The 23,045-nt window shown below is 35.3% G+C and overlaps 1 protein-coding gene across 1 annotated transcript in view; it reads left to right on the plus strand.

Moving 5' to 3' along the window:
• Positions 1–23,045, plus strand: part of CPQ (carboxypeptidase Q) — a 634,822-nt gene that overhangs the window by 102,356 nt on the left and 509,421 nt on the right. The window contains exon 2 of the mRNA XM_074200426.1: positions 17,298–17,766. Within this exon, the coding sequence (XP_074056527.1) occupies positions 17,331–17,766 (436 nt within the window). The 5' untranslated portion in view covers positions 17,298–17,330. The remainder of the gene's footprint in view (positions 1–17,297; positions 17,767–23,045) is intronic.

The following is a 23,045-nucleotide window of genomic DNA, read 5'->3' on the forward strand; positions in this document are numbered from 1 at the left end:
AAACCTAAGAAGCATCATGGCTGTTTAACAAGACTAGGTCTTCATCTCTGTCTAGTAGGAGGCAGTGCTGCATTTTGCTGTAAGCATCAGACTCAGGGGGGTCTCTCTCTGGTTTGTTCTTCATCCATAATTGTGCTTATGACCAAGTTCATGTCAGACCTTTCTGCTTTTCTGTTCAAGGGACCAGGGAGTCTAGTGAAAGCCAAGGAAAGGGAGCAGAGAGTTCCAAAGGAAATTAGTAATATCTCTACCAGAGAATGCCTTGGAGCATGTTATGAACCAGTTCAAGAGAAGATGCATGGGGAGAACATGCTGTTTAGTAATAAGAACACATTAGTACACTCTGCCTATTGTAATGCTGTATTGGCGAATGGTAATTAAATCTATATATCTCCAGCTTGCTTTCTGCAACTAAATCCCTGGAAGTCTTCTGCACTTTGTCTGCTTCAGTATGATCTGTCCTCTATTCCCCTCTGACAGAAGGTTCTGCTTTAGCTGATAACATCTTTTTAATATTCCTAGTTTGAAGACAAATGCTTCAGTATATTTACTGGTAAAACATAAGTACTTCCTCTCATTTGTTGAATATGTTGAATGAGACAGAGAGGTCCAAGACCTGGAAAATTTGAACATGACAACTTTTTGTGCCCCATTTCTTCTTTTGGGATGTCTCAGATCCTGGAGCTTCAAGTTTCTTGAAATTCTGAAAAGTTTTTTTTTAAGTGGGTGGGAGGAGAGTGGGGAACAAAGGATACATTTTGCATGAAATTATCTCCATCTTTATAGCATACATGTATTTGGATGTAACCAATGAAAATAGATGGGTATGTACATATGAAAATAATTAAAGTAATCTGTACCCTCATTCCCAAGACACTCTATCCCATAGTATGTAGAATCTTTAGTTAGCAAGGATAACAATGGACTGATGCACACAATTTCTTATTCCTGAGCATATTAACAAGAATGTTGGATCTGCTTGATGAGGTATGGTTCCAGTCCTGGTTGTGCTACTTACGGTATTTGAACTTGAACAGTAATAGCTTGGGTGTGTCCCTTGGTCACTCTAGAAGACCTTACTCTTTTTTTAATCTATAACATGAGGGAGTTAGACTGAATGGTCTCTAAAATTGTTCAATTCAATTGTATTTGATTCTTTGCCCCTCAGAGGATCACATTATGCTAGTGCTTCCCATGGAGTTTTCTTGGCAAAAATTTAGGAGCATTTTGCTGTTTCCTTCTTTGCCTCATTTTACAGATAAGGAAACCAAGGTAAACAGAGATTAAGTGATTTACCCAGGGTCATACAACTAATAAGTGTGAGGCTTCCTTCTGGTGTTTAAGGTCTCTGTTAATTGTAAATTTTTAATCCTAATTGAACTTAAATCTTAAAAGTCTGGTTAAAGGTAATATATATATATATATATATATATATATATATATATATATATACTTTTGCATACATATATGTATTGTTATACACATAAACTATTCTTTCCATCTCTGTTTCTTTTTTCTCTGTCTCTCCTTTTCTGTAAACCCCTTCCTCTCCATCTCCACCTCATACAAATGGGGAAACTAGGTGATGTAGTAAATAGAACACCAGTCCTAGAGTCAGAAGGATCTAAGTCCAATCTGGCCTAGATACTTGACACTGTGTGACCTTGAACAAGTCATTAAACTCTGATTACTTCACATCTAGGGCAATTTCCATATTCATATCTGGCCACTGGAGCCAGATGACTCCAAAGGGGAAAATGAGACTGGTGACTTAACACTGCATCCCCCTCTCAAATCCAGTTCATGTGCTTGTCATGGCATCACCTCCCTGATGTCATGGTCTTTGAGAACTAGGACAAACATCATCATTATCTCATAAAATTACCTTACGTTTCCCCACTCTGAAATCAGAGACTGCTCTTAAAATGAATCTTCATATCTCTAGCATACAGCACAGTGTCTATTAATAGCTGGCACTAAATAAATGTTGTTGAATAAATGGATGCTATAGGTTTTAAAAAAAGATCCATTCATTTGTTTCAGTCAGCTCTTTGACACAAGATGTAAAGTAGTTTTAACCACAGAAATATTTTGATTGACTTTCACAATTATAGAAACTGTAAGGAAATAAAAAATGGGAAAAAAACCAAAAACAAATGAAAATAATCATTATCTCATTTGACATTTATATAAGCACTTAACATATACTGACCCAGAGGATTCTCACCCACTTTACATTATCAGACACTTGTGAAGAGCTTGTGAACCTGGCAGAGCAACTACCATGGATTTCTATAAATCATATTAATTCAGAGCAACCCCTTTCCCACTGCCTTCCCTTGTCCCCATTTTAAAGATTAGGAAGTTGAGACTTTGAGTCTCATAAGGTCACACAGGTAGAAACATTTATTTCTGTTACTTTTATTAATACTTTTAAAAATTAAGATTGGGGAAATTTTCTGAAGACTGTCATCTCATCTGAATGACACTTTAACTGGTTAGGGTAGGATGGAGGTAGTGATTTGTGGATGGGTATTCTTTGTCTGTTTATCTATTGCCTCTACTATCCTTCCTACCATAGAAGGATGGAATCAGACAAATCAAAGAAATGTTTATTGAACTGGTATTATGTGCTTGGTGCTGTAGGGGAGACAAAGGAACTGGAAGCACAGTCCTGAAGCTGAGTGCCCTCTGGTTAGGGTGAAAAATTCAATTGAACTAGTATTCATTTGATGTTTGCCATAGGCACAGAGTCTTTTGGGGAATAATCTAACCTAATCTATTCTTGCGAGTCTCTCTTTGCAAGCAGCTTGATGGTGTAGCTAGAATGACAGTCTTGTAGTCAGGAATGACTGGTTTATAAGGTCTGTGTCTGATACTTCTTAACTGGGTGACCCGAACAATTTACTTAATTTCTTGGTACTACCAGGCAACTTACTAAGAATTTTGGATAGAGATCACTTGCCTAATCTGCACACCAGTGAGAGTTTCTGTAAATCTATGGAATTATTAGTGTTATTCCCCCCCCCCCCAAAAAAAACCCAACACAAAACTATCCAGATCAATATTTTAGGCTATATTCTTAAAAATTATTGAGAATCCCAAAGTCCTTTTGATTGTTAGTTATAGCTCTCTCTCTCTCTCTCTCTCTCTCTCTCTCTCTCTCTCTCTCTCTCTCTCTCTCTCTCTCTCTCTCTCTCTCTCTCTCTCTCTCTCTCCATATATAGATGGATATAGATATAGAGATAGAGATAGAAAAAGAGATAGAGATAGTTATAGTTAGATAGTGAGAAATCAAAACTTTTCCAAATAAATGTTCTAATCCATATAAAATAATAACAAACCCATTGTATGTAAACATAGCAGGTTTTTGAGAAAAATAAATATGGAATTGATTTGCATATTTTTGCAATTCTCTTCAGTGACTGACTTTATTTATGATAGCTGTATTTTTCTATCTTTTTTGTATTCAATCTTTTGCAATATTTTATTGAAAACCTTTCCCAGTCCCTCTTAAATCTAATACCTTCCATCTATTAATTATTAACTATTTATCCTGCTTGGTTTGTATTTGTTGTTCTTATGTTTTCTTCCCTGTTGTTTGTAAGCTCCTTGAGGGCAAGGACTGACTTTTACCTTATTTTGTTTTCCTAGCATTTACCATAGGACCCATAGTAGTGCTTAATACATGTCTCTTCATTAGTTGAAGCATATGAAGAAAATCAGGTCTCACCCAATTATCTAGTTGGAAAAGGGAGGAATATTTTTTGTTTGTCTTTTGTAAGTCCATGGTCCATGACTTGTCCAAGGTCACACAGCTAGTCATTTATTATGTGTCTGAGGTTGGATTTGAACTCAGGTCCTCTAGACTCTATCCATTGCACCACCTAGCTGCCCCCTAGGAAGGAGTTATTTTAATAGGCAAATTATTTCTTGTAATTATGAAAATAGTTTGGGCCTTGTAAACTCCCTGAAAGAATCACCAGGGAATCACAGGCATCCTTAACCCATACTTAGAGACTTGTCTTTAGGTAAACTCTGAAATTAGTTCTTACCCTCAAGTAGCTTATATTCTCCTTTCATAACTCCATTAGTTAATATTACTCTCTCCCTCCTCAAATTATCATCTGTATACTTATCTGTTTACATGTTATATTCCAGTAGAATACAATCTCTTTAAAGGCAGGTACCTGGTCAGTTTTTCATTTGATTTGTGTCTCCAGCACAGTGCCCTGCACTTTGTAAGTAGGTGCTTAATAAATAATTGCTTGTTGGATTGGATGCCACTGAAGCAAAAGAGATATTCTAAAAGAGAAAGACAAAAAAAATTGCCCTCTGTCCTCAGTGATGAGTTTTAAATGCAAATGAAATAAAGAGAATATCAGTCCAAGACGGCATACAGTGATAAAAAAAAAGGGCAAAATCTAATGTCCATCAGGTAGGAAGATGTGTGGTACAGATGGAAGATATGTTAGTAAGTGGCCTGTTTGACATCAGTTTGTAGGTAGAATTTATGCATGTTATCTAACTTAATAAGGAAGAAAAAGCCAATCTGTGATGGAGTGAGAATAAGCAACAAGTTCATGGATAAGGGCTCCCTATTTGTCTCTGTCTCTTTCTTTTTCTCTCTCCCTCCACTCTCTCCTTATCCTTCCTTCCCTTCCCTCCTCCTCCGTTTCCCTTCTCTCATTTGCTTTCTCTTCCTCCTCCTCTTCTCTTTCCTCCTCCTCCTTCTCCTCCCCCTTCTTTTCTTTTTTCTTTCTTTTCCATCTCCCCCTCCTCTACCTCTTCCTTCTTCTTTTCTTCCCTTAAAGAAGAAAATGGGGGAGGCTAGGTAGCACAGTGGATAGAGCATTGGCCCTGGAGTCAGGAGTACCTGAGTTCAAGTCTGGCCTCAGACACTTAATAATTACCTAGCTGTGTAGCCTTGGGCAAGCCACTTAACCTCATTTGTCTTACAAAAACCTTAAAAGAAAAAAAAAAGAAGAAAATGATGAGCTATGACCACAGAAATGTCACCAGGCATCAGAAAAAGTGGATTTTTCTGATTGGACTTCATGGCTATGTTACCCTTTTGGATCTTGAACTGAGATCCATACCAACTATGCAGATTTGGGGAATTAAGAAATAAAATTATATGTCAATTTTTCAAATGAAGATAGAAAATAATGGTTTCCTATGAGCAAAATATTGTTATTTATACTGAAGCAATATAAGCCTGAAAATCATACTTCTTGTGTCTTTGAGATATAATAGAAAGAACAGTGGGTTTGAAGTCAGAAGAACTAGATTTAAATTGTGGCTTTGCCATTTATTATACGTGTGGCTTTAGACAAGTCACTTGAACTCTCTGGACCTCAGTTTCCTCAACTGTACAATGAACTAAATGAGATGACTTTATAGGTCCTTTTCATCTCTAAATCTATGATTCTTTGATTTCTATTTATTCTTTAAGCAAGTATTTACTTGTGTTTGAATCAAAATGCTTACTGTATGTAAGTAAGTGTGCTGGGTTATGGAGGAGATACAGAGATATGGTCATTGTATTTTACTTTCTATTTTTGTATAGGTGATAAGAAATTTACACAAATAGCAAAAACACCAGCCAGAATATAATAAATACATGAGAGGAACAGATGGTGCTGTGAGTTTTTATAGAAGGTTTAAATCACTTCTTTTCAAAGGCATTGGTGAGAACTTCTTGGAAAAGTCAACATTTGAGATGGACCTTCAAGGAGGGTTAGAATATCACTAGATAGAGATTGGGAGAAGGGAAGACATCATTCTGGACATAGGAAACATTGGTTTCTCATCTTTCTCCTACTACTGAAATGTGGGCATCCTCTAAGCCTCCATTTTTGGCCGTCTTCTCTTTGCTTTCTGTAGTGGCAATTCACTATACTCCCATGGTAACATTTTTTAAACTGGCTCTATACATGACTTCCTAAGCTCCTCTAAGATTCAACTCCATGATGGACACTTTGTAAATTGGACAATTCCACATTTCATCAGCGTAAACCCTCCCTCCAGTGATGGGGATGGCAACTCTTTCTTGCATGGTTTTCCAGTTAGAATATAAATTCTTTTAACACCTAGGTACAACTTTCTTTTTTGCATCCTCATTGTTTAAGATAGTGCTTGTCCATAGTAGATACTTAATACATATTTTTTGGATTGTACTGAATTGTGATTTTGATTGTTGTGAAGAAGAAGGAATAGATTTACTTTGCTTGTTCCCAGAAGATAGAACTAAAATCAATGGATAGAAGTTGTAAAGAGGCAGAGTCCAACTTAGTGGAAGAAAATATTCCTAAACACTGGAGTTGTCCAAAGATAGAATAGGAGACCTTGAGAAGTGGAGGGTTCCCTTTTTTATGAAAAATATTTTTCAAATTATATGTAGGGATATTTCATTTTTGTAAAGTTTTTTTCATGCTATCCTTTCCTTCCCACCCAAAGGTAGCAAGTCATCTGATTCAGGTTATAATTATACAATCATATTATACATATTCCATAGAGGATACACTGTGACAGAAGAATCAGAATAAAAATGGAAAAACCACAAAAAGGGAAAAGCAAAAATCAGAATTAAAAAGCTGAAGGTAGTCCACTTTGATCTGTATTCAAATTCCATAGTTTTTTCTCTGCATGTGCATTTTCCATTGCACATCTTTTAGAATTGTCTTTACTCACTGTATTGCTGAATAGAGCTAAGTCTATCATAGTTGATCATTGCACAATGTTGTTATGGTGCATAATGTTCTGGTTCTACTCAACATCAGTTCATCTAAGTCTTACTAGGGTTTTTTGAAATCTGCCTACTCATTCTTTCTTACAGAATATATAATAATCTATTATATTCATATACCACAACTTATCTAGCCATTCCCCAACTGATGGTCATCTCCTCAACTTCCAATTGTTTGCCACTACAAAAAGAGTTGCTATGAATATTCTTTTACTTGTGGATCTTTTTCTCTTTTTTTGTGATCTCTTTGGGATATAGACCTAATAGTGGTACTGCTGGATCAAAGGGTGTGCAGTTTTATTGCCCCTGAAGCATGGTTCCAAAGTGCTCTCCAGGATGGTTGGATCAGTTCACAATTCAACCAACAGTGCATTAGTATCCCATTTGTTCCATATTGAGGAGTTACTGAAGTCATTAAAACTTAAATCAGAGGGCTACCTTTTGATTATGTTGTAGAAGGGTCTATGGACTAGTTGGTCTATGATGCTAAGTGATTCTTGATCTTCATTTTTGGTCATATGTATGCATTTTCAATAATATATTTTGTGCCACTTTTTGCATACAAGCCATACTTAAAGGTTGTTGCTTATATTATGCTTAGTACATTTAAAAAAATTTTGCTTTGGGTTACTTGTAATTTTGAATCTTCTGAAATCCTAGTTATCCACAATTCATAGGCAAGTAACACTTGATCATCTTAGTCCACATAGGTCAATTTAAAGAGAAGTTTTCCCTTATATGTCTCTCCAGCAAGCCCTATTCAATATATTCAAAACAGGACTCCTTTTTTTACCTCCCAAACTTTCTCCTTTATCTGACTTCCCCATTCCTTTTTTAAATTTAATTTTATTTTTTTCAATTACATGTAAATAAAGGTGGTTTTCAACATTCAATTTTTAAAAAGATTTTGCTTACTTCTCCCTTTCTGTTGATAGCATTGGTATCTTCCTTATCATTTAGTTAAAGAAGGTAGAGTTATCTTTATCATCATGTCCAATCTATTGCCAACATCTATGGTTGTACACATGCATTTAGCATCTAACTCGACTTTATTCTTTTACTTCCTCTACTGCTATCATTACTTTTCTCCTAGTCTGATGTTAAAGTCTCTCTACTGATCCCCCTACCTTTAAGCATCATCTTTGTCAAATATATCTTTCAGTTTTTGTCAGGGTAATCTTTCTATTAAGCAAATTTTATCATGTTATTTCCTTACTCAAAAATCCTTCCATGCTTTCCCTATTGTCTCAATAGAATAAAATGCAGATTCCTTACTGTGGTATTTCAAGGCCATCTCTGATCTGACTTCATCCTTTTGTTCCATTGTTATTCCAGCTTGCTTCCCTTCCTATGCCTTACATTTCATCTACACTAAGTTATGAGTTTTTCCCTCATTTTTCCCTCATTGCCTTTATGTCTCTTGATCTCATGTATTTGCATATTCTATCCCCAATGATTAGAATCAACTCCCATATATATTTTTTCTTTTAAGCTTCTTTCTTTCCTTGTAAACTGAGCCCCAGATGTCCTCCTACATGAAATTTTTCACGATCCCTTTAGTTAGAGATCATTCTCCCCTTTCTAAATTTCTCATACTTCTCTATTTGATCCCTTGGGCAAATAATTTTTACTCACTAGATCTTGATCTGTTTAGCTATAAAAGTTAGATTATAAAGATGACCTTTCAGTTCTCTTCCAGCTTGATGATGCTATGAATCTATCATATTCCAACTTGCAATTCTTTATGTATGAATCTCATCCCAAGAGATTATAATCTTCCTCAGAGTGGGAACTGCATCCTTTTCTATCTTTAGTATTGTAGCCAAAGGTATACTCTTCTCTGCTTTGTGTATTGCCCCCTCCCACCCCCCCATCCCCCTCAGTTCTGGAACCACGAGGAAACCAATTGTGACTTTATTCTTTGAGAGGATGTGTCAAGTTATTCTTTTATAGTTCCACTCATCATCTCTAGAACATCCAGGACCAACGTGTGTTGCTTCCTTTTTTAGAATGTAGGCATTTTGAAATTAAAAGTTATCTTTGCTTTTGTATTTGAATCCCCATCACAGTGTTTGGCATATAATAACCACTTTCTCATTCATTCATATTTGTGGCCACAAGTTGTGATGAATTGAATTGAGGGGCAAGTAGAAACAGAAGCAGAGAATCATAAAATGTATTCAAGGGAGAATAATACTGATTGGAGCATTTCATATATATATATATATATATATATATATATATATATATATGACAAAAACTAGTGAGAGATGACATTGAAAAGTAGATTGAATGAGAGATTATAGAGAAATCTTGAATTCCAATCTGAGTTTGCACTTTGTTTTTTTTTTTTATTTTTTAGGTTTTTGCAAGGCAAATGGGGTTAAGTGGCTTGCCCAAGGCCATGCAGCTAGGTAATTATTAAGTGTCTGAGGTTGGATTTGAACTCAGGTACTCCTGACTCCAGGGCCAGTGCTCTATCCACTGTACCACCTAGCTGCTCCTTTTGTATTTTATAGGAAAAAAAAACAATGCAAATCTACAAAAGGTTGATTAGCAGTATAGTGAATGAGCAAAACAGTAGAATAGGAAGATGAATCAGGCAGAGATTGATTTGTAAGATGACTTGGAGTGGGAGAGAGAGAATGGAGATGAATAGAGCAGTTTGGAGACTAATTCAACAGTGTAAGTGATAGGAACCTGGACTTTTTTATTCTTTCTGCTAGAAGGAGGAATGAAAAAAGATGTGTTTTAAAGAGATATTGTTGCGAGCGAAATGACAGGATTTGGTTACTGATTATATGTGGAGGGATTGGAAGAGGAGGAGTTCAAGATGTCTAAGATGACTTGGAGAATGGAGATGTTATTAATAGAAATAAAGAAGTTGGTAAAGGGAGTATATTTTAGATGCTTGTTGATGAGTCCAATTTTAGACATTTTGAGCTTGAGATTTTATTGGTAAATTGAGACCAAGCTTCATAGGAGCTGTTTGTACATTAATCTGAAGTTCAGGTGAAAGGTCAGGGTTGGAGATAAAAATTTGGGAATTATAGCATCAAAAGAAGAAACATTAGAGGTCATTTAAGTATAATCACTTCTTTATGCAGATGAGGAAATTGTGGCCTGTAGCAGTGAAATAACTTATTCAAAGTTTGAAATGTAATAGATGTAATTTAGGTGATGTAGTCAATAGAGTTCTGAGTCTGGAGTTAGGAAGATGCATCCTACTTGAATTAAAATCTGATCTAAGACACTATGTGATCCCGTGCCTCAGTTTCCTCATCTGAAAATGATCTGGAGAAGGGAATGGCAAACAATTCCAGTGTCTTTGCCAAGAAAATTCCAAATGGGGTCATATGACTGAATGATGACAGCAACAATATTTGAAGATATGAAAGTTAAAGATATTACTGCAGGACTAGGTATATATAAAGAGAGGATTAGAGGACAATGTCCTGTGTTTGGAAGAATACCTATAAAATTAATTCAAGTCAGATAAAACTATTGCTGATTATCGCAGATACTAGTGCCTTCCTCACTTAAAAAATTAACATATATTAATTTTGTATATATTTTATATATGTTTTTGTTGTATACATACATTTTGTTTCTCCTGAGGAAATATAATGTCCCTGAGGTCAATTACTCTGTCTTTGCATCCCCCATTTCTTAGCACAATATCTCACACATGGTGAGTGCTTAATATTTATTGATTGATATATATCATAAGCCAGAGGGAGGCAAAGGATAGGAGAAAAGGGCATGAATATGAAGCATCACAGAAACTAACTGAAAACAGAATCTAGTGATCCAGAGTGTTAAAATACTTGAGTGATCCAGAAAGATGAAAACTTGAGGAAAAAATTTACTGAATTAAACAAGTAGACATCTTAGAGATCAATTTCAGTAGATTGGGCATTTAGGCGTCAGCTTTCAAAGAACTGAGGAAGAATGAATGGGAAGAAGTGATGTGGATTAATCTTAAGAAATTGTCTGTAAAAATGATAAAGGAGATGGACAGAAGCTTGAAGGGATAATAGTGTCCCTTGAAGGTTTTTTGTTCGTTTGTTTGTTTCATCTAGACGAGATTTAAACATGTGTGTAGGAAGAAGACAATGAACTAGTGAAGAGAGAGAGAGATTGGGGAAGGGGTGATTTTTGTGGTTTAGTTGCAAAGACCATTAGACTGAATAGACTGTGTTTTAACATCCCTTTCTCTGTCATTTAAATGTGGTACAACTTTTCATCTTTCTGATCCTGTCACCTCATTTATAAAATGAGGGGGGTTGAGTTAGATTTCTAGTGTTCCTTCTATCTCTACTAACCTATATATGGTGGGAAGAATATCCTGGAGAGGCAGAAGTTATGAGATCCTGGAAGTAGGTGAAGGAGTCATGTCCAGTATGGTAGAAGCCACTTCTTCTGACCTAGGAGAGAAATGAGGATATGACATAGTTTTCATTATATATTCCTGCTCAATCTTGTTAATTTATTTATTCCAGTATATTTGACTTTGCCTAAGACAAATGCAAACTTTGTTAGGGAGTGAGGATTTTAGAAGCTAAAGTAAAATTTTTGTTTCCTCAAAACATAAACCTTTCATATACATAGACCAGAATTCCTGATAGGAAAAAGATTGGGTTTGCTTTAGCTCACTACTTGATTTAAGTGGAAAAGAATGAAAATGGCAAGATAAAGGACTTTATCTGTTTTTATATATGTGCGCACAGGAAAAATAATCTGTTACCATGGATTATGAAGAAAATAAATAAAAAGCCAACCTGTTCTTCAAACACTCTAAAGTTTCCTTTGAAGACAAGGATTCCTGAATTCTAAAGCACATTGCTTTTGGAAAGGGCTAGGTTTTTTTGTTTTTTTAAGTAATAGTCATTTAAGATTTTAAAGAATATAAAGCATAAGAATTCAACAAACCTAAATTCAAGACAGGGAACAATAATTCCATCTTTTGTATATGAATAGAGGTCATTATGTGTATTATGTAATATAAGTTGTAGTCTTTTTCTCAAATGGTTCTACAGTTGTTTGAAAGGATTCTAGATGTTTACAGTCTTTTGAATTATTTGTCTATTAGGCATCTTCAAAAGATGAAAACTTCGAGTGTCTGCTTAAGTGAATTACTTTCATGCCATCTTTAAGAATGCTTGTATTTAGAATTCCAATTTTTTTTTTCACAATTAACAAACAAAGAAATCAACAAAGGTTATCTTCAGTGGTCCCAGCTGAATTGTGTGGACAAGTAAAGTCCTTTGCCATTCCCTATATCCCATACCAGACTGGGTTGTGGGAATGGTCAGTGGTCAGTGCTACTAAGAGGGACAACAGTTGAAGACAAAGAAGGCCTTTTTCCATTTGTTCTTAGCATGTGATGAATTCTTAGATCTCTTTCAACTTTGATTCTATGATCCTTCTCTTTTGGTACTTGTTTTTGGGGACCTAAGGGGAGAGAGATTTGCTGTTTGTCCTTTGTTCTTGAAGAGGACCATGACATCAGGGGGTAATGCCATGACATGCAAGTTAATTGGATTTAGGAGTGGGGGGAGCTGTGCAAAGTCACCAATTTTACTTTCTCCTCTGGAGACATCTGGGCTCCAGGAAAAAGTGAAAGGAAACAGAGGAAGGAAGGAAAGAGAGGAAAAGAGGAAATATGGGAAAGTGGAAGGAAAAAGAGGGAAGGAAGAGAGAATAGAGAGAAAAGAGTGGGGAAAGGAAGTGGGGAGAGGGGAGAGAAGAGTGAAGAGTGGAGAATGTGAAAGAGGCATAGGGGCAAAGAGAGAAGAACAAGCAGAAAGGGGAGGAGAAGGAAGAGAAGAAAAAGGTGAAGAAGAAGAAAGAAGAGGGAAAAGAGAAAAGAGAAGGAGGTAGGGAAAGGAGAGTGAGAAAAAAAGATAAGCAAAATGTGTTTATTATAAAGGCTGTGATCCTTTTCTTCTTGAGATGTTTCTGTTATTTATCAAGGAAAAGTCTAGATATAGCTCTATAATGTTTACTGTGCTCTTTTCTAAAAGTTCCCATTTCAGTATAGTATGGTTCTCTAGGCATGTTGCCACAAAGTTTAAAAAATTTTAGTGCCCTTGGGTATATCATGCATAACAATTTACATGTTGCTTTATTCTTTAGAGAGCTTGGCTCATTGAGAGCAGAAACTTTTATTTTGTCTTTTTAAAAAATCTCTCATGCATAGTAGGCACTTAATAAATTTATTTGATGATATTCTCATTTTTTAGAATAGGCCGACAGGGAAGCAGGTAGAAAGGAATGGGACAATGATCTTGGCAATTCAGTGAAAGAAATCATTACTGAACAAACAAAGAAGGCTAATTGTGAATATCTTGGAGAATTATCCTTTTTTTACAGAATCTGTATAATGTAATTCATTTCACTTCAAGAAACATCTACTGTGTATGACAGCTAGGGGGCATAGAATAGCACATGGGTCCTGGAGTCAGGAGAACCTGAGTTCAGATTTAGTCTCAGACACTTAATAGATGTGTTACCCTGGGAAAGTTACTTAACCTTGATTGCCTCCAAAGGAAGGAAGAAGAAAGGAAGGAAGGAAGGAAGGAAGGAAGGAAGGAAGGAAGGAAGGAAGGAAGGAAGGAAGGAAGGAAAGGAGGAAGGGAGGAAGACAAAGAGGGAGTAAAAGAATGAAAGAGAGAGGAAAGAAAAAGAAAGAAAGAAAGAGAAAGAAAGAAAGAAAGAAAGAAAGAGAAAGAAAGAAAGAAAGAAAGAAAGAAAGAAAGAAAGAAAGAAAGAAAGAAAGAAAGAAAGAAAGAAAGAAAGATTTACCATTTTTTGGCAACTAGTGGCATAATGTATGGAAAATTAAAAATGAAATTAGAAAGGACTAAATTCAGATCCAATTTCAGATGCTTTCTTGCTATGTGACTTTGAGCATGTCACTTAACCATTCTCAGTTTATTTTCTCATTTGTATAATGAAATTATAATAGCAACCACTTACTTCACATAGATCAAATAAGGTAACATGCAAATTGCTTTGTGAACCTTAAAATGCTATAGAAATATAATCATTTAAGATTTATCTGCTATTCATTGTAGATGCAAAGATGAATTATCAGAACTTATCAAGGAGTTTCATTCAACTTGGGGATACTTGTACATAGAGAAATAAATAGATCATTTTAGGAGGGAGAAAGAACTACCATTGGTGGCATTAGGGAAGCCTCTATTGACATGCATCTGAACTTAACTTCTAAGAAATGGAGATCATAAAGATGAGGAGACAGCACATTCTAAGCAATGGAGAAAACTTGTTTAATTGAATGAAGGTGAGGGAAAGAATGTTGAGTTTGAAGATTAGCCACAGTTCCAGTTGTTTGGAGCCTCAAGTACATAAACAGAGATAATATGGAATAAGTCTTGGAGGCAGATTATATCAGGTTTATATTTTATTCTCAAGGTATTCAGAGGCCACTCAAGGCCTTTGAGCAGAAGGGGACATATTTATTTAATTTTAGCCTAACTAAAGTAATAGCGATGTTTGCTGAAAATATTGCTGCAACGTAGCTATCAGTTATCAACTAAAAGCAAATTTTAGTCTAAAAAGTATCAGCAAACACATGTATAACTAGAAAAGGAAAAACAATAGGAAAACAGTTGAATAAACATTGTGTTCCTGTTTGTCAGACATAGAAGATTCCTATTCATTGGCTGAACATTTTGTAGAATATAGACAGTAATCATATTGGAGCTGTTGTAAGGACCAGGAAAACTCATCTCTCTAAGTTTAAAATCCAATCTCTTACACTAGCTGTGTGATCCTGGGTAAGTCACTTAGCACTATTTGTCTCAGTTTTCTCGACTGTTAAATGAGCTTTTGGAAAAGGAAATAGCAAACTGCACCAAAATCTTTGCCAAGAAAAATCTCAAATGGATTCAAGAAGAGCTGAACATGACTGAAACAAATGAACAACAATAATCACTCTGTAGTGCCCACAATGTCAGAGCCACACACATAGCACATAAGATAAAGGAATTTGAATGTTGTCCATTTTCTCTCTTGTCTTATAATTCCACCATCTATTGTTTTCATATGCAGTCCTCTGTAGAAACTGATTACTGGTCTTTTTAGTGGTTAACTTCCCTTTCTCTACTTTATAAAGGAATATTATTCACTGTTTTTTTTTAACTGAATGCCGCTTAGAAATCAGGAAGTCTTAGATTTAAATTCAAACTCTTAACACTAGATAGGTGAACCCAGGCAAGTCACAGAACCTCAGTTTCCTCTTCTGTAAAATGCAGGTCACAGTAGCACTTTCCTACCAGCTTGTTGTGAACTTCAAAGGAGATGACTTGTAAAATGCTCTTCTAACCAAAAAGTAGACAAATGCTAGGTGTTGTCATTATTATCCTTTGTGAAAGTCAGGATACATTTCTTTATTAACTTTCTCCAAAATAAATGGATGAATGAGATGATCTACAAGGTCTCTTCTGTCTTGAAAAGCCTCTGATTATATGATTCTAATCCTACCTTATAAAAATGTTGCAAGAAAGCTAATTAATGTTTGCAGAGTGCTTACAGATTGTCTAATGAGAAAATGCTGATATGGTGGTAGTTATTTGGATGAATAGATATGGTTTTTTGTTCTCTTAAAACTCATTTCACTCCCATATTTTCAAGGATAAATTTCTGCCTGGTGGTAGATATTTGAATTTGATTAGAAACTGTCTTTTCCAAAAGGGATCACTGAGATGACAGAAGAGACCAGGAACCATTTGTTCTACTAGGTTAGTCAAATGAAAATAACCCTTGAGTTGAAGTCAGAAGACTTGAGATTGACTCTGGTCTCTGGTGGTTGTGGTATGATGAATTACTTAATCTGACCCTCAAATTTCTGATCTGTGAAATGGGAATAATGATGCCTTTTGCCTGAAGTGGTTTTATGAGGAGAAGCACTTTTATATAATGAAAACATTATACTACAAATATCAATTATTATTTTATTATTATACTTTGAAGACTTTAAGAAAAAGTTCATTCAACTTTCATAATGAGTCTTTGTTATATTCTTGGGGAGGCAAAATGATATAGCTTGCCTGGGGGATAAGCCACATATGTTCAAGAAATGTCCTTGTCTCTATCAGGAGGTGTGTATTTATTATGAGCCCTCTGGACTCATCTTGGTCCTTATGCTAATAGCAGTCCATATTTTTTAAAAGTTGTTTTTTATGATATTGTTGTGATATAAAATTTTTCCTCTTAGTTCTACTTACTTCACTCTGCATCAGTTTTCTTACTGATTTCAATGAAACTACCTCTGTCATCATTTCTTTTAGCTCATTGGTATTTCATCACATTTATGTGTGATAGCTAGTTTTGGTGAATACCCCCTGAGTTTCCCATTCTTTGCAACACAGAAAGAGCTATAAATATTTTTGCACATCTTTAGTTTCCCCTGCTCCCCACCCCAGAACTAATTCTTATCTTAATATACTCTCTCTAATTCTTCCTTCTCCCTTCTTTCATTTTTTCCTTTTTGAGTGAAATGTATTTCATTACTCGTTTATATGTGTATATGTGTGCATATGATATGTGCATTTGAGTTCTTCTTTTCTTTTACCAGTTCAGCTGGTAATGAGGTTCAGCTGCTCTTCCTTGCCCCTTCTTGTTTGTTTAAATGTCTTCTTGCACACCTTGACCTATTGCCTATTTTTAAAGATAATACCAAGAGCAGGATATCTATTTGTGATACCAATCCAGACAAAGAGTTATCATTAATGTATTTATTATGCATATGTATTTATTAATGAGTAAAGAAATTATCTTCCTATACATTTATAATCAACTATTCAAAGGACCTTTGATTTTGGAATTCCTAGTATGGAAACTTTTCTACCAACCTTTCAATGATTTAGCAAAAAAGATTTAGGGGTTGCCTGAAAGACATATAGGTTAAAGCACTGTCCAGGGTCACTCTGCTAATGTCAGAGGTAGGATTCAATTCCACATCTTTGTGCTTCCATCTCCAACACTCTATCCTCTATGCCATTTTCCCTTTATTTTGAATCAATAGCAAGTTATTCATTTTTGTAGACATACACTAAACAATAAATTCTGAAGAGCTGGGGGTGAATTATATTTTTTTGGTAAATTAGGTCCTTGGAAATGCACTCTGGGAGTGCTTGGAAATATGATAAATATTTTTAAGGTGTGATAAATTTTCATTGATTAATTCATTGAAAAGCATACCATAACTAATTTTTGTAGTAATTTTATTTAATTTTTCATGTAATTTTTCCACTTCAGCAAACCTGTGCATCCAAATTAAAATGACCTTAAATGCTAAAAACACCATCTTTTCTTTATAGCTTAAAGGCCTTTTGTGCTAACCTTGATATTTCAGTACTGAAGTTGATGGCTTTGTTCTGAGTTTTGTGTAGCATTTGTTCATGTAACAACACCCATATGGGATCTTTCTCCTTAGGCAATTCTGTTCTCTCTAGAAATACAGTATAGTTGATTGGCAGGGAGATTACTTCCCACTTGTAACTGTTTTTTTCTTTCCTAGGTTCTCCAAGGAGTGAAGTTCATCCAAAAGACAATGACCCTTTTCATCTTCCTTTTCTTGGGTGTGCTTCTCCACCTTTTGTCTTCATGCTCTGGAAAGTCTGTGGGTGAAGATGTTGCCCACCTGAAGATATTTAGAGAATTAAAAGAAGAAATTGCAGGCTACCAAAATGTTACTAAGGCCATTGTAGATCTTGCTGTGTCTGGCAAGGCCCAGAACAGATCCTATGAGAGACTGGCACTTTTGGTTGACACTGTTGGACCTAGACTGAGTGGCTCCAAAAACCTGGAAAAGGCCATCCAGATTATGTACCAGAACCTGGTAGATGATGGGTTGGAGAACGTCCATCTGGAATCTGTCAGAATACCCCACTGGGAGAGGGGGCAGGAGTCTGCTGTGATGCTAGAGCCCAGAAACCATACAATGGCTATTTTAGGCCTTGGAAGCAGTGTTGGGACTCCCCCAGAAGGTATGTTCTGCCTCCCTTGAATAATTTTGCATGACTTGTTAAAAACAAAACAAAACAAAACACAACACAACACAATGGTGATACTACTCAAACAAATGGATGATGAAAAATGTTGGGATTGATTTCAAAACGTGAGCTGGGAAAGTAGATCAGGAAATTGTTTCCTATTACCCAATTCCACTGAACAAATACTGTAGATCCTTGAATAGCTGTCTTGTTTTTGCTTTTTTCTTGTCCTCTTCCTGCATATCTTTTCTAAAATGAATCATCTGTTAATAATGTTAGTATTGATACCGATAATGATTAATAGGTGACATTTACATAATACATTCTAGTTATCAAATTTCTTTCCATGATGAAGCTCTTGCTTCCAGATGAAATATGCTCCTTTACTTGTGCTTAGCATGGTTCCTGGCACATTATAGGTAATTCATAAATATTTGTCAATTGCTTGATGTGGTTGATTAATGAATGCTTGTTAATTTATTGATCAATTATCTAATTTGATCCTCAAAACAATTTTGTAAAAGTCAACATGCCATTAATAACCATCAAGTACTTATTAAGATCAGAAATAGAGGTATTATTATTATTTCATTTTACTAGCAAAGAAACCAAGGCACAGAATATTTAAGTTATTTGTTGGAATGGTAGCCATGAGAATTGAATGAAGGTCTTGACTCTAAAGCTAATTCTTTTTTATAGTTCCCCTAAGTTGCCTTTTGATAACAAAAAAATTCTTTCTTTCTTATTTTATTTGGTTTCATTGATTATCTTTGACATTACTTCAAAATCAGATATGACCCTGGTTATAGAAGTATATATATTTGATTTATAAATAATGCATTTCTTGAAATATGAAAAATTGTCAACTATTTTTTGAATTTAGATAGATATAACTAATTCTAGATAAATTTAATGTACAGAATTTATTTTTTGGGGGGCAGTATTTTGGTTTCTGAGAGGAAATGGGGTTGAGTGCCTTGCCCAAGGTCACATATCTAATAAGTATCCAGTGTCTGAGGTCTGATTTGAACTCAGATCCTCCTGATTTCAGGGCTGGTACTCTATCCACTGCATCACACAGTTGCCTCCAGAAAGTCTTAAGAATAGATGTAATAAAGTAATTGGTTAAATTAAAGGATTAATTGAATTTATATAATCTGAAGCCTCAAAACTTCAGGAATTTTCAGGCTGGAATGTATCTATCTATTATATATATATATCTTATAGCAGATAATACTATAAAAATATGAAAACTAGGAATCCCTGTCAATTAATCAGAAGCTGTCATTTGACCTGAGAACATTTACTGTTTCTTATGTAGATGTAGAGAGCCTTTGAAAATGAATATTTTCCCTTGTGTATCTTAAAACTTATTGTGACTTATGTCCTCCTTTTAGAGGACTGAAAATAAATTGGCAAGCAACTAGATTTAATTCAATCTAATAAACTTTTTTTTGGCAAGGCAAAAGGATTAAGTGACTTGCCCAGGGGTCATACAGCTAGGTAATTATTAAGTGTCTGAGGCTGGATTTGAACTCAGGTTCTCATGACTCCAGGGCAAGTACTCTATTCACTGCACCACCTAGCTGCCCCCCTAAATAATTTTTTTTAGATTTTTTCAAGGCAATGGGGCTAAGTGGCTTGCCCAAGGCCACACAGCTAGGTAATTATTAAGTGTCTGAGGTCGGATTTGAACCCAAGGCCCGTGCTCTATTTACTGTGCCACCTAGCTGCCCTTTTTTTTTTTTTTGTTTGTTTTTGTTTCATTGGTTTTCTTTGCAAGGCAATGGAGTTAAGTGACTTGCCCAAGGCCACACAGCTAGGTAATTATTAAGTGTCTGAGGTCAGATTTGAATCCTGGTACTCCTGACTCCAGGGCCGATGCTCTATCAACTACACCACCTAGCCGCCCCATCCCTAATAAACTTTTAACCTACTCTGTGCAAGGGGTCATGTTTAATCCTTTGAGTACTAGAGGGGTTGGGGAAGGCAGGACTTGGAAATGAAACTGAACCAGAGTCAAAATAACCTTTTAAGAGAGACTCTCCAGATACTCAGTGTGATTACATATTGACTTGAGGGCTTGCTACAGAACCAAGTGGTACTGCATTCTTGTTATAGTCTTAATGATGCGTCCATACTGAATTCTGCTCTAAGGCTTTTCCTTCACTCAATGGGAAGAGGACAATTTGGAGAAAGACAATGTAACATACATCTCTTGGCTGCACTTTTACAGAGAACTCTGGTTTCTGAAGAACTCACTGATAATGTCATTTGAAAGGTCCTTGGTTTGAATCTCAACCAATCACTCACATTACATGTTGCATCATCAAATCAAATATGTTTATTAAGAGTCTAACATCAATTCTTGCCTATAGTACTTTTTAAGAATTGCAGAATTCTTTCTTCATAACCACCTTTTGGGATTGGTCCTACAAGATGCATTTTTATTTCCATGTCTCAGGTAAGAAAACTGAGGGTCTGAAGGATTGTTCATTTCTTGATCTATTATCACTTTAGCTAATAAATAAATAAGGAGCAATTTAAATCTATGTGTCTTGATTCTGTGTTTTTGTTCTGTCCACAATGCTGGAGCACTTCTCACATTATACATATAAATGAGTAAATCAATATATACATATGTGGATATATATGTACATATATGTAAATATATACATTATATGTACATAAGCAGGTATGTGTTTACATATTTATCATTAGTACTGTTAGTCGCAAAGCAGATACTGAACTGATCTTCAGTAGTAGTTTTCTCTTTGAAGTTCCATTGTACCAGTGAGATAATATGGCTAAATCAAAATAAAGAAAAAAGAAAAATTGTTTGCCTGTTCATACACCTATACATACAGAAGAGTCATTGATCCCTTTGGACTGCTTCATAATTCTCAGAGCTCCAACAAGCTGGGGAAAACACCTGTTAGAGATATTGGTAGAATAACTGCTCATTTAGAGCGGTTAAAAGAACTCTTATTTAAAAGAAGCTTTCAGAAGATCTCTTTTTAATTCAGAAAGACCTTTTCCTTAAGATCCTGATTTTATACTGATTTCTTCTACTATAAATTCTTGTCACATAAGCTCATCTGGGCGCCTACTCTTGCTCAGCTCTTACTCTGTAACTTGTAGTTGTTTTTTAAAATTATATTTTCTATCATGTCAAATTAATTCAGGCAGCTAGATGGTGCAGAGGCAGCAAGGTGATACAAAGGTTAGAGCTCAGGTCAGGAAGACCTGAGTTCAAACCCATTCTTCAATATTTTGTCACAGTGTGACCCTGAGTAAGTCACTTCTCTTTGCCTCAGTTTCCTAAACTGTAAAACTGAAATAATAACAGTGCTTTCTTCATGAAGATCAAATGAGATAATATTTGCAAAGGGATCAATATAGGGTCTGGCACATAGAAAGTAATATATAAATGCTTATTCCTTTTCACAAATTGATAGATATTGATGAAATGCCTCCTAAATACAAAACAGTTTGCTTGCTAAATGTGGGGCTGGCAGTCCAGAATAGGAGACCACTGTAAAATTAGAGGTCAGGCAAGAGATGATGAAAACCTGAACTAGGGATAATGGTCAAAGGAGTGAGTGAAAAGGGCCAATGAGAAAGAACATGAGAGAGAATAACGAGCTTATGTGAGTGGAAGAGTGGTGTTGACATCAACATGCATAAGGACACTTGGAGAAGCAGGTTTTGGAAAAGCATGATTAGTTTCATTTTTGGATCTGTTGAGCCTAAGATGTCTATGGAACATTCAAGTGAAATTAAATTCAATTGGAATTAAAGAAAGCCTAAGGCTATATATTTGGATTTGGAAATTTTCTCTATAGAGATGATAATTGAACACATGGGAGCAAAAACGGTTGCCAAGATAGAGATAAGGGTCTAGTTTTAAGTTTTGGGAAGGTACCCAAATAAAACTGGCAGGTGCAAAGTGATGGTCCAATTAAAGAAACTGAGAAAGAATAGTCTGGTAGGAGGAGAACCAGAGAGAACATTGTCATAGGAGAGAATAGTCAGGAAAAGGGTATTGTTGACAGTGCCAGAAGCTACAAAGTACTGAAGTGAAATAAGAATTTAAGGTGAAAAAAACTTGGAATTGGTTGTTAAAATAAATAAATTTCAACAATATAATAAAAACAAAATAAATAAATAAATAAATAGATAATCCTGGAGAGAGAAATTTTGATAAATTGATTGGGTTGGAAGACAGCAAGGATGCGTATAAAGAATGAGAGGACAGGAAGTTAGTAGATAATTCTCCAAATGTGCCTCAAGATTTTCATGTCCTGTCCCACTTTTAAAAGTTAACCTTAGGGCATTCAGTGAAATGGGGGTGTTAAGAGAGTTTCAGGGAGGAATAGACAACAAAACAATATTAATAAGGAGGGAGAAAAATTTGGAAATCAAAATCTTACAAAAATGAGTATTGAAAATATTGTTACATATAATTAGACAAAAATGAAATTCCATCAAGTAGGGGAAAAATGTTAACCATATCTCCTAATTTGGAGGGAGGGGTAGACAGAAAGATAGAAACTAAGTTAATTTTAGCTAAATCAAACTATTATTTTTCATCAAATTAAAATTTTTATGGACATGTTATTAAATCTAGCCTCTACCAGTTCTTTCACTTTCTTATATTCTAATCATTCTAGTGCTAAACTATTCTGTCTGCCATTTTCTCCCAATAATGTAGTTATCGGGCTCAGTTCCTTTCCCTATATTTTCATAGCTTTTCTTTTTTGAGGTGATACCTAATTTACTCATAGCTCTCTTCCTTCATTTAATTACTTATTTTCACCTTTGTACTACTTCTGGGAAATACTAAATTTATATTTTAGGGGGGTTTAACTTACAAGAAATCTCTTCCTCTCCTTCCAGTATCTAATTACAATGACAAGCGAGGTGGCCCATGGGGTCTATCACCTCTGACAGTACTTTGCCTTTGGGATCCTGATACAGGTGGGGAGTGAGGAAGTGCCAGATGTTATTGTATTTATCCTTGATTGCAAAGATACAGTATATGTACTAAAGAAACCTACTTTTTTGAGGTGAATGTTATGTTCTTATCCTGTCATTCCTAGGAATGGAGTTACTGCCATGTAGCTACTCTTCTTACATTTTTCCCCCATTTCTTCTCATTTCTTATTTTTCCTTTTCAACCAATAAACATTTTTAAAAACCTATGACATGTTCCCCCTTAATGTCTGTCCATATTTCCTCCAATTTACCTTGAACATATATTTTGTAAACAT

The sequence above is a fragment of the Macrotis lagotis genome, chromosome X (assembly GCF_037893015.1).
Source record: "Macrotis lagotis isolate mMagLag1 chromosome X, bilby.v1.9.chrom.fasta, whole genome shotgun sequence".
Taxonomy (NCBI): domain Eukaryota; kingdom Metazoa; phylum Chordata; class Mammalia; order Peramelemorphia; family Peramelidae; genus Macrotis; species Macrotis lagotis.